The following is a 12,568-nucleotide window of genomic DNA, read 5'->3' as shown; positions in this document are numbered from 1 at the left end:
CCCTCCCGGGGCTCTCCCGGGGCTCTCCCGGGGCTCTCCCGGCCCATCCCGGTCCCGCTGCGATCCCCCCGCCCCTCCCAATCCCGGGACTCACCGGAGCGGCGGCGGCTGAGGGCGGCGCGGGGAATGCCGGGAATGGCGCCGCCGCCGCGGTGCATGCTGGGATACACCGAGGCGCTCAGCGGTGTCTCTACGGCCTCGCGGTGCATGATGGGATACACCGAGGCACCCGCGCTGCGCCATATTGCCGCGAAAGCGTCCCTGCGCGGTGCTTTACGGCGGTGTGGCGGGAGGGGTTGCGACGCGGTGGCGCCGCGCTTTACGGCGGTGTGGCGGGCTCTGTCAGCGGGGTGTTCGGGAAGGGAAAACATCTGGAAAACAGCTGGAAACGCCCGGAAAAAGCGGATTTCGACCGATTTCGATAAAGCCAAGGGATGGAGACGAAACACCAGAGGATCCACGGGCCATTCCTGAGGGAATTTGGATTTTTTCTTGTGGAAATTTGGGTTTTTCTCCTGCAAATTTGGTTTTTTCTCCTGGAAATTGGTTTTTTCTCTGGAAATTTGGTTTCCTTTGAAATTTTCTTGTTTCTTGACTGTTCCATTTAAACTAATGGAACTAAATTTTTTACAATAATTTGAACTAATTTTAACTAATAACTTTAATTGTAACTAATTTTTTGACAATACCATTTAAACTAATGCAACTCGAATTCATACAATAAAATACAGTTTAACACAATACAAGTTTAAATTCATACCATTTAAAACTAATACAAGTAAAGACAAATGAATGCAATCTGGATTATTTAAATTCATACCATTTAAAGTTAATGCAATTAAACAATATTTAATACCACTTAAATTTAAACTAATACAAGTTAAATGTATACAGTTAAATACAATTGAATCCCAAATCATGGGAAATCATGGGATGGCCAAATCATAGGAAATCCTGGCAAATCATGGATTGAACAAATCATGGGAAATTACAGATTGGTCAAATCGTGGGAAATCATGGGAAATCATGGATTGGCCAAATCATGGGAAATCATGGATGGTTTGGGTTGGGTTGGTTGGTTTGGGTTGGTTGTTTGGGTTGGTGTTGGTTTGGGTTGGTTGTGGGGTTGGTTTGGTGTGGTTGGTTGGTTGGGTTGGGTTGGGTGCCAGGCTTCTGGCAGCAGGTCAGGGTAGCTAGCACCCCAAGACTCGGTCCCTTGGTGGACCAATATTTGGCCAATTAGTCTAATATGATTTAAAATACCATTTATTAGATGCAGAAAATAACAAACATACAAACCTAGAACAGATTGACATACATACACAAAAAAAGGCTTAATTGCAGAACTGTAACAGCTAAAATGCAATTATGGGGTAAATGCTTGCAAAAACTATAAAAATAGCTAAAATGCAAGTTAAGAAAGGTACCTATAAGCTAGGCTGAATAATACAATTTAGGAAACCAATGATCTTACCAAAATCTCAAACCTTGACACCTTGAAAGAAAACCAGAAGGAAAAAAACCCCAAAGATCACTGTTTTCCACAGGGACACAATAGTTCAGAGCCTGCAATATTTCTTTCTCTTGAGGAAGAAAATGCTTCTGAGAACTGGCATGGGTGAGTTTACAGAATGTTGTTTTTTTATTTTTTCTGCTCATTAACCAAGTATTAGTAGCATTATGATCTATGTATCTACTCACTGCTGGAACAGGTATTTACCTTTCCACATTCAGAATAATCCAGACAAGGCCACATCTGGCCCTGTATGGGGCTGAAGGATCCAAAACAACTCCCTTGGTTCCTCCTTGAGGAACCTTGAGGTTTTTCTCCTTGAGGTTTTTTACCCCTCCTCTCTCAAGGGCAGAAAACCAAGAGGAGAGTGAAGTCAGATGTCCCCACACTACAAGTTCTGTCAGGTTGGTCGTTCAGCACTATCACAGCCAGGCTGCTCTCACAGTGCACTCGGAAGCCTCGTGGCCAGCAAAGGTGGAGGCACTGCAGCATTTCCCAGGTACAGCCGTGGCTCTGCAGGGCTTTGCTGGGACAGCTTCCCCCAGCTGATGTGCAGGTCTGGATGAGGGGAAAGGATTTGGGTATCTGGTGATGTCTTCCTTCATCACTAGAGGCAACCTCATGTAGTAATGATGAGGTGCATTGCTTAGCTTACCAATTTCTGATTTTTTTTTCATTTTTGCATTATAGTAAATGACATTATTACCTCAGTTGGTTTTTGCATCTGTGTCTCCCACCCACCATCATATCAAATACACTGCCAGGTGAGCACAAGACCTGAGAGTCTTCCCATCTTTTCTTTTGAAAGAGGAGAAAATTGCTGATCTGCACAAAAAGAACAACCCTTCTCGCACCTCCCTCCTGGGGTTCCCTGCAGCATGACCCAGGCAGGGGCTGCTGCTCCTGTCTGAAATCTCCCCTGCTGCCTCTCTGCCAGCCCATCTCTGGGAGAACACTCCCGATGGCCACCTCCTCAAACAAAATTGCCACTTTCCAACTTCCTCTTCTGCAGGCAGGTGAGAAAAGTATCCACTCCCAGCTCCTTGCTCCTAGAGCAAATGAAAACAAATGTTTTCAGCAGCAACAACCCTGAAATATCAACCTCCTTCCTTAACCTGGACACTGGGAGCTCACACAAAGATGCCTTTTGTGCAAGGATATCCACAGAAGACCCTGAGGATGGAGCAGTTTGAAACACAACTCTTTCCGAGTCTAAACCTTCCTTGATCAAATGAATGCACACAAACTGACCCCAAATGGAAAGTGGGGCAGAAAGAGAAACTCCTCTCTCACAACAGCAAACTCTGGGCTTCCTTCTGTTCCAGCTGGAGAGGGAAGGCCATGGGATACTCCTGAGTTTGGGAAGGAATCCTGGGAAATGGCCAGATTTGGGAGGGCAGCACAGGGAAGTTCAACAAAGAGAAGGAAAAGATTCTCTGGAAGCAAAACATTTTGGCAATATTTGGGAAGGAAAGAAAAAATTTAGCGTTTGAAAAAGTTCCCAGATGGAAATTTCTGCCCTCACAGAACAATCCCTCAGTCTCCTTGGTCTCTCAGGAAGCTCATGAATGAACCTGCAAGGCTTGGATATACATCCCTGGTGTCTATCTGCCAGAGCAAAACAGCTGCCCAACAAGACTTCAAGTGAGCACAGGACAAACCTTCCCGTTCCACCTCCCAACACCAACCCAGAGGAGTCTCTTTCCATTGCAAGATGAACTCTGTGAGCAGTCTGCATTGACTAGACTTGGCTGCAGGAGGGGTTTTCACTGTTACTCTCCCCAGATGGGGGAAGAGAGGAAGACAAGAAATGATTCCTGAGGAAAGAAAAAGGCACAGCCTCTTGTGGAGACACCAGCGTGAGCTGACTCCAGCTGGAAGCCATTCATCCCTTGGCTAAAGCAACATCCATCCTAGGGGCAGCAGTTCAGCTTTGATGAGCATGCTGACAAAATCGCTGCCCCTTGTTGACAGGCAGGGATGAGGAGAAAGAACATGCCAGCTGGCTGGGAAAGAGGCAGAAAGAATGTTTTCAAGTGTCTCCTCTTCATCCTTTCGGCAGGCAAGACAGAGCAATGTCCTTTCCTTTTGTCACCACAGGTGACCCGGGGATGAGATGCAGTGCGGGGAGAGAGGTCGCCACTGCTGCCAGCAGCCTCGCAAGGGGCTTTGCCCGCCCCGCCGAGCCCGGCCAGCGCCCCGGGAGCGAAACGGCCGCGCTGTGCCCGCGCTGTGCCCGCGCTGTGCCTCTCTGGCTCGTGTCGCTCGTCGCTCGTCCCCGCCAAGTCCTGCCCGCGCCGCGGCCGTTGCGCTGAGGCGTTGTTGCCCCAGTCGGTGAGCGGCGCCGCCATGCAGCAGCCCCCTCTGCCCTCGGGGCTCAGCGCCCGCACCTTCCCCGCCAAGCTGTGGCACCTGGTGAACAGCCCCCGCGTCCGCTCCGTGCGCTGGGACAGCCTGGCCCGGGGGCTGCTCGTCGAGCGCTCGCTCTTCGAGCGGGAGCTGCTCAGCCCGGCCGGCGCCCGCGGGCTGGGCGGCGAGGGGGCGGCGGCGGCCCCGGGCACCTTCAAAGCCACGCACTTCAGCAGCTTCCTGCGACAGCTCCACCTGTACGGCTTCCACAAGGTGGCGAGCGAGGGCGGCAGCTGGCTCCACTTCAGGAATCCAATCTTTCGCCGCGACCGCCCCGACCTCCTGCTCCGCATCGAGCGCCGGAGCAAGGCCAGCCGAGGAGGTGCGCCAAGGAGGTGCAGCAAGGAGGTGCGCAGCCGCCAGCGCAGCCGCTTGCAGCAGCTCCGCGGGGCCGGTAAGCCGGGCTGGCAGCGAGGGTGGCGCGGGCTTTGGCCGTGGGCACTGCCCGTGCTGGGGCTGCTCAGCGCAGCTGCCCCGGCTGGCCCAGGGGCTGTCTGTGCTTGGGCAAGGCACCTGTGCTGTGCCGTGCCGTGCCGTGCCGTGCCCCCCGGGCTGCCGGGGGCTGCGGGACAGTCCCGCCGGGGCTGCGCTCACAGCAGCCTGGCCCGCTCGGCCTGCAGCTGGCCCAGCCCCGCGCCGTGGCTGCCGCTGCTCCTTGCCCGGCCACGGGCACGCTTGGGGAGCTCTCCGTGAGTGCGTGTGAGTGCCGAGGGCTCGATGGTGGCCAGGCCCAGCTGCAGGGAGCCTCCTGTCCCTTTGGAGCAGAGGGGGAAAGACCTGGCAGTTGGGATTCTGGCAGTTGCCTCTGGCCGAGGAACTGCCAGGGGAAAGTTTTCCCAGGTGGTTAAACGAATAGGAGAGAGCTAAACAGACAAGGAATTGGTTGTTGCAAAGCCGCAGAACATGTGGGGATTTTTTTCTTCTCACCCTTCACCCTGCTTGGGAGGATCTGAGCTTTGTTCTTTGCTGATAGAAGTACAGTTGCTGCCAAGGGAAACGTAGGCGAGGAGCAATAGTGACCCAGTCTTCCCTTTGCTTCCTTTCTTCTTCTCTCATTGCTACTCAGCTCCCTCATGCCAGGACCTCAGAGCTGCCTCACCTGAGGATGCAGAGCTGCCTCCAGGCCCTTCCAGGCGACGATGTGCAGGTGCTGAAGACTCTGAGGCTTCCCCAGCACCTGCCAAGAAAGTGTTTCGCACCTCCGGACATCAGGGGGAGTCATGGGAGGAATCACTCAGACGCAAATTCCAGCTGAAGCGTTTCACCATTCCACTGGTCCGCATGGACCTAAAACACCACCCTGAGCTCATGGTTCGCCTGGTTCGCATTGACCATCCGAGCGTTTCCAGGGCCCTTCCAGAGAGCAGCAGCTGCAGATCATCAGAGCAGCACCTGCCAGCCTACAGCCCATCAGGTAGGGAAAGAACTTCTACCCTTGCTTTTCCAACAGCTCCTGGCAACAGACTGTTTGAAGTATTTTTTGGCAGTGCTCTGTTGTGGATAGATGTCAAGTGAGAATCAGGTAGAAAAGTGTCAAGTTGACTAGGAAAAGGAACCTTGAATGCAAAAGAATTCTCGGTCTGGTTTTCCTCTCCTTTATTCCGATTTGGTTTGTCTCCTGGGCATTTTCCACACAGCCTTTCTGCTGAGGTGCAGAAAAATCTTGGCTGACAAGTGGTCGGTGTTAGGTGAGCTCCCCTCTGTGTTTGAATGAAGCCAAACTGGGATGGTGATAGAATATCACAGATTTTAAAGTCTGTGTGTTGTGCCCATCAGGCCATGCCATTTCAAGGAGCTCTGTGTGTCTGCAGAACAATTGCAGATGCAGAATACGGCCTGAGCCACAAGGTTGCTTTTTAGCATAAAAATCACAGTTGAATTTCAGTGTTTGCCTGAAGATCTGGTCTTGTCCAGGGTGAATCCACTCTGTGGATGAGATATGAATCTCATGTGTTGGGATGAGAAACTCAAGCAGCCAACTCCAAAAGCTAATGGGCATGTAGGAAAGGTTGTGATTATGAAGTTTTTGTGTCCCTTTGGAGCAGAGGGGAAAAGACCTGCTTGTTGGGTTTCTTGACTGTCCCTGCCAAGGAACTGCCAGGGGACAGTTGTACCAGATGGTCAAACGAATAGGTGAGACCTAAATAGACAAACAGGGAATTGGTTGTTGCAAAGCCCCAGAACATGTGGAGATTTTTTTCTTCCTCACCCTACTTGGGAGGATCTGAGGTTAGCTGTTTGCTGATAGATGTCCAGTTGCTGCCAAGGGAAATGAAGCCCAGGAGCAATAGTGACCCAATCTTCTGTTTCTTTCTTTCTTCTTCCCTCACTGCTACTTAGCTCCCTCATGCCAGGACCTCAGTGCTGCCTCACCTGAGGATTCAGAGCTGCCTCCAGGCCCTTCCAGCACAAGTGCAGCTGATCAAGACTCTGAGGCTTCCCCAGAGCCTCCCAAGAAAGTGTTTGCCACCTCTGGAGTTCTTAGGGATTCATTGGAGGAACCAGACACACGTGAATTTAAATGCCAGCATGAACTCATCATTCCACCAATCCACATTGACCATCTGAGCTCTTCCAGGGCTCTTCCAGAGAGCAGCAGCTGCACATTTTCAGAGCAGCACCTGCCAGCCTACAGCCCATCAGGTAGGGAAAGAACTTCTACCCTTGATTTTCCAACAGCTCCTGGCAACAGACCATTTGAAGTATTTTTCTGCAGTGCTCTGTCATAGGTAGATGTCAAGTGAGAATCAGACAGAAATTGTCAAGTCGACCAGGAAGGGGGACCTTGAGAACAAAAACAATCTCTGTCTGGTTTTCCTGTCCTTCCTCCAGATTTGGAGGATTTTCTGGGCCTTTTCCAGACAGCCTCTCTGTAGGGATGAAAGACTGAGGCAAAAAACATTTGCCCACAACTGCTCAGTGTCTGGTGAGCTCCCCTGTTTCCTTGAATGAAGCCAAACTAGGATGGTGACAGGATATTGCAGAGTTTAAAGATGTGCTCTCCTGCAAAGAAGTTGATTACATTTCAGTGAGCTCTGTGTGTCCCCAGAACAGTTGCAGCTGCAGAATACAGCCACAGCAACAAGGTTGCTTTTCTGCAATACAATCCCAGTTTAATTTTAGTCTGCACGTCTGCAGATCTGGGCTCTTCCAAGGGGGATCTACTTTCTGTGCTCGGTTGTGATGCAAAACTCCAAAGCAGCCCAATCCTCAAGCTGATGGGGAGATGGAAAAGGCTGTGATTACAAAGTATTAGTGTGTGTCTCTAGATCAGTTTTACAGTCCATACTTTAACCAACGTGCACATCAATTAGAATAAATACTTTTTACAAGGAAGAAATCAATCCTCCAGTCCCCTGGGAAGTTGGAATACATTTCTGGCATTGAGTTTGCTGTGTGCTTCCTGTGGTGTTTGATCCAAGGCAGCAGTAGAGCTCTGTGTGCCAAGCTCTGTTCTGGAGCCTGACCCAAGTGTTTGGATTCTTGCAGCCACAGTGAGCAGTTCAGCCCCTGATGCTCCGACTGGCAGTGCTGGTTGTGCAGCATGGACAGCCTCCAGCTGGCCATGGAATGAGCCTGGGGAAGAGGAATTGCCACCACTGACTCTGGACCTGGTGCTTGAGACGCTGGAGGAGATGATTTCCCGCTCCCCACCTGAAAAGTCTCCCTTTGCTCAGGTAACTGCATTGGAAAGGGATGAAAAGGGCTGGACTGAGAGCTTTTGAAAGTTGTTGCATGGCTGAGAAGGAAAGGCTTCTTGAATTGAGCTGTGAATGGACAGGGAAGGATTTGCTTGGTAAAGCAAGATTTGCAAAGGAGGAGGGAAGGAAAAGGGGGCTCATCCTTAGTGAGGACGAGAGGTGTTGGCCAAGTTTGGGTGCTCCTTTCTCCTTTTCCTGGGAAGAATCCCTACTGCAGGGGTATCATTCCTGGTGATGCTTTGTAGGTTCTAACAAGCTTAGCTTGATGTGAAATAGGAGAGTGTTTGGAGAATTGCCCCTGAAGGCAAAGTGTCCTGCCCAGGGAGGGGCATGTGAGAGGAGCCTCTGTTAGAGCACCAGCTGTGGGCTCTGCCTCCTTTTGGTTGGAAGGCCAAGGCAGAGCAAGGGCTGGGCTGCAGCTGCTGCTGCTGCTGCTGCTGTGTGAGCCCTGCTGTGTGTGTAGGCACTGCCAGAGCCGTGTGAGGGGATGTGCTGCAGCTGCAGCTTTCTGGTCCTCTCTGTAGCCTCCAGTCGAGTTTCTATCTGGGAAATCCTCAGCTGGGCAAACTGGCCAGTCTTGCTCTCCATGTTCCAGAGCTTTGTCATGTTCCTCTTGGACATCCCTGTGGGAAGAGATGCGTGTTCCCATCCAGTCCTGGCAAAGCTGCAGCCTGGATGAGGCTGTTGTGCTCAGGGCTGTGGAGGGAGGAGCACATCCCTGTGCCAGGAGCTGGCAGGACTCCTTCCTTAGTGCCCACGTCATGTGTTCAGTGTCACCCCCACGTTCAACCTTGTAGCTTTGGCAGCTTCTGGACTGGGTTTGAGAAGTCAATCTTCTCCACTACCTTTGGGGGCCAGACCTCCTTGTTAGGAGCAAGAGATGAAAGTGAGTGAGCCCTGGAGCCTTTAGGGAGCAGATGTGTTGGTTCTGAGGCCCTGTGAGTTGTGAATTGGAGGGAAGGACAATGTTGGTGCTGCACATGAAATGGTTAAGGACTCCTTGAAGCCCAGGGGCTTCTGCTGTGTTGAAGTGCAATTCAATCCGGTCCATTAGTCCTTGTGTTTGACAGATTCCCTCTGACTTAGGAATCCACTTTCTCTTAACTCTTGCCTCTTTCCAGTCTTGCCTGAAGTGTTCAGTGTCTGTATTGGCACAGGCATTTTTGTATATTATTACACAGCTTTGCCAAAGGATTCCTCTATTTCATATAATATGCAGACCCATTGCCTTCTCTAGATTTACAGTTGAGGAGAGGCAGATTCAAGGCAGGGAATGGGATTTTTTGGAATTGTCCATATTGTATTGCCAAGTGTGATGAACTTTTGTCTTCTGTAAACTCACACATGCCAGATCTTGGAAGCATTTTCTTACTCAAGAATAATAAATATTGCAGGCTCTGAACTACTGTGTCCCTGCAGAAAAAAGTGAGTGATCTTTGGGTTTTCTTTCTTTCTGGTTTTCTTTTAAGGGGAACACTGGTGTCGCCCCTGAGTCTTCAGGAGGGGAGCCTGAGAACATGGCTGCAGCAGAGAGAGCTTTGCCTGGCACTGTGAGCCATGGGAACAGTTCCCTGGAGCCCGAGGAGCTTGGTAAGGAGAGAGCCCACATTGGTTGAGAGAGGTCTGAGATGGCTGCTGTGAGCCTGCCTGTGGCAGGAAGGGAGATCAGAGGAGTTGAGTTCTTGTCTGCAGGCTTGGTGCTTCCTGGTGCCTTGAGTTCCAGCAGGGCACTGGCACAGCCTCCCCGGTGGAGCCCTGCCCTCCACGCTTCTCTGGCGGCACTGACCCTGAGTCCTGTGGTGTGGCAAGAGAGCAGTGAATAAAGCTGACCTTCTGGCACTTGTGTCACCAAGCTGGGTGTCCCAGTTTCCAGCTGAAGTGCGTGGATAGGTTTGCTGCAGGGTGGCAGTGCTCTGGAGGCAGCGCTGAGTGACTCTTGAAGTAACTGGGGAAAATGCCAACAAAATGTCAGAGTAGAAGGCTGAGCTTTGTGTCTGAAAGCATTAGATCAGTGTAGTACAGGTCTGCTGATGGCTATAGTGAGACACATTAAAAATACAAGTGGTAGAACCTCTGAGGCCAAACAAATCACAGAACAAAAATGCAGTAGCTCAAAGCAAAATTTAATTTCCTCAGATTAGTGAGAACTAATAGGACAGAGAGAGCACTTTGGATCTGCATTCTCGAGCAAAGCTGGTGCAGCCTGCAGGCCTCGTAGGGAGCTCTTTCCCTGCCAGCTCTTCATCCCAGAGCTGCTGGTTGAGTTGGAGGAGCTGTTGCTCACTGCAGAGAGCACTTTTTAGATGCCAGGGACCAGTGCTGGTTTGCAACTCAGCTCACATCACCCTTCAGCTTCAGCCATTTCAGTGAGGACTGAGGTGTCTCTGTGAGCACAGAGAAAGAACAAGGCTAGGTTCTTTGTGTGAGCTGGGACTGTGTGTGTTTCAAGCTCTCCTGGGTGCCATTTTCACTGTGGGTGCTGCAACTTTACCAAAACTTGCGAAGTTCTGAAAACTTGGAAGGATCCCTCTTCTGTAAAGAGGAGGCCTCAAATTCCCACGTGAGGGTTTGCCTTTCAGGCGATCTTTTACAATCTTTGACAGAAGTATAATTCCTTCCAAAGGGAAACATTCATGAAGGCAAGATATTGACTCAGTGTTCCCTTTGCTTCACAGACATCCATCTGATCTACCTCGCCAGGAGGGCTGCCCTGCGTGGGACACGGAGACCAAGGGAGAGCCTGTGAAGATCAGACAGGTGGGATCCCTCTGTTTATATTACATTTATATATATTAATAATTCCATTTTTTTCTCTTTATAGTTTCATTCTAGATTTACAGAATTGTGTGGATATATACTTATAGTTACAAATCTGTATAGTTCGATTTCTATCCATTTATATGTATATAATTATCGATGTGATTGTTTTATATATATGTAGTTAGATTTATAATTTGCATAGATACAATTATATGTAATTAGAGTAACTTTTATATATAAAGTTATATTTAGAAATGTGCATAGTTAGAGTTATGTGAATATTTAGGTACATGAATTGATATTTGTGTAGGCCTAGTTTGCATTTTAACCTCTTTCCCTGCTCTGCTTCCTATTTCATCTTTTGCTTTTCCCCCTGTGTCCCCTCTGTCCCCTCTTCCCGTGCTGGGTCCGAGCTGGTGGCCGGCCCGGGCGGAGCAGCAGTTCCAGGTGTCCCCAGGTGTCCCTAGAGCAGTGAGAGCAGCTGGTGTCCCTGAGGAGCTGCTGAAGGACGGTGAGACTGAGGGGCTGAGGGGGCTGAGGAGAGGTGACACTGAAGGGACAGTGAGCTTGAGGTGCTGGTGGGGCTGAGGGGACTGTGGGGCTGAGGGGTGTGGGGGAGGAAAGGGGAATGGTGGAGCTGTGGGTTCAGGGTGAGCTGCAGGGGATGGTGGGGGCTGAGGGGACAGGGAAGTGGCACAGGCTGAGGGGGGTGGCAGGTCTAAGGGGACTCGATGTGTCAGAATGGACTGTGGGGGTCTGAAGGAACTGGGGGGGCTGTGGGTTTGCTGAGGGGATGGCAGGGCTGAGGAGATGGAGGGAGCCAGCAGGGAGCACAGAGGGGTCCAGGACTGTGGCTCTGCCAGGCCTTGGAACCAATTCCTGTGTGTACAATTTTGCCACAGCTTCCCTAAATGCCTCAAGAACATCCAGAGAGTGACAAGAACCATCAGGGAGGAGCTGAAGGGCACCAGCAAGAGCAGTGAACAGGGAGCTGCTGCTGCTGCCCCCCGAGAGCCTGGGTGAGGCCACAGGGCCGGTGAGGCAGGCTGGGGCTGAGGCTCAGCCTGCTTTTTCTTTCTCACCCTGCTGGGGAGGCTCTGAGATTTTCTCTTCCCTCACACAAGTGCAGCTGCTGCCCAGGGAAATGTCCCGATATTGACTCAGTGTTCCCTTTGCTTCCCAGATGTCCCATCTGCTGTCCCTGTCCAGGAGGGCTGCGCTGCACGGGAGGAAGAGACAGAGGGAGAACGTGTGAAGATGGGGCTTCTGAAATCCCTTCAGGATATATTTATAGATTTATATAATTATATATGGATATTTAGATAGGTAGATTGATGTTTGTATAGTTAGATTTCTATTTCTATTTATTTACATCTGGTTTTATTTTTATGTTTGTGCTAGATTTTCATAATATAATATAATATATATATGATGTAATAAATTATTTTTGTTAAACTTAAATTGATATTTGTATATTAATTCTTAGTGTGGTTGCAGCAATTTGTAATAAATCTAATTTTTTAACTTATGTTGATTTTTGTGTACTTACATATCAGAAGTGCAAGTGTAATAATCTTCAATAAATTTAATTTTTAAACTGAAATAAGCATGAAGTTGTGTTTTTCCAAGCAATAAGCAAATGTAAACATAGTATTGCTGGAGGATTTTGGCAGTGAGTGAAGGGGACTGGGGGAAATTCTCCAGCCATGCCCAGCAGCTCCCCAGTCTCAGTCAGGCTGGCAGTGAAACCGCAGATTTGGGATGGCAGCAGAGCCACACGCTGGGGAATAACTCGCTGCAAAGGCCTGCTGAGCAAACGGGACTCCACTGAGCTGAGAGCTCCAAGCAGGAGCCACCCGGGGAGGAGAAATCATTCACAATGAAACAGAGAGAGAAAATGGGGCAAAACAGATGTGAGCATACTCCGAGAGTCTGATAAAATGCTCTAAATCAGTGCTCTCTAGGTACATCTTCAGCAAAAAAAAATTGTTAAAAGTGAAACACCTTCCATGAAAGACGAATGACACTTTTCCCCTTCACTCACCCTCCTTTGGAAGTAAAACTTGTCCTTCTTCCTGAGAAGTTTTGCCCTTCAGCATCTCATTCACAGTAAATAAAAAGGTTAAGTACTACCACTTGTCACCATGAATGAAAACAGCCCTGCCCTGGTGACAGCGTTTGCAAA

General features: G+C 49.9%; 1 protein-coding gene and 1 long non-coding RNA gene across 2 annotated transcripts; both read left to right on the top strand.

Annotated features, from left to right (window-relative positions):
- Positions 1-3,802: 3,802 nt before the first annotated feature.
- On the top strand, positions 3,803-7,647 carry LOC146421136 (uncharacterized). The gene is made up of 4 exons (XM_085047702.1): positions 3,803-4,316; positions 4,989-5,336; positions 6,263-6,433; positions 7,412-7,647. The coding sequence occupies exons 1-4, from the start codon at positions 3,863-3,865 to the stop codon at positions 7,645-7,647; spliced, it is 1,209 nt and encodes a 402-aa protein (XP_084903828.1). The 5' UTR covers positions 3,803-3,862.
- Positions 7,648-11,284: 3,637 nt separating this feature from the next.
- On the top strand, positions 11,285-11,911 carry LOC146421135 (uncharacterized). Its single transcript, XR_014848768.1, has 2 exons — positions 11,285-11,402; positions 11,567-11,911. It is a non-coding gene; the product is annotated as an uncharacterized LOC146421135 (long non-coding RNA).
- The last annotated feature ends 657 nt before the right edge of the window (positions 11,912-12,568 follow it).

The sequence above is a fragment of the Lichenostomus cassidix genome, unplaced genomic scaffold (assembly GCF_008360975.1).
Source record: "Lichenostomus cassidix isolate B80296 unplaced genomic scaffold, HeHo_3.0 HiC_scaffold_43, whole genome shotgun sequence".
NCBI lineage: Eukaryota > Metazoa > Chordata > Aves > Passeriformes > Meliphagidae > Lichenostomus > Lichenostomus cassidix.
The sequence above is the reverse complement of the archived record's forward strand: the minus strand, read 5'-3'. Positions and strand labels throughout refer to the sequence as shown.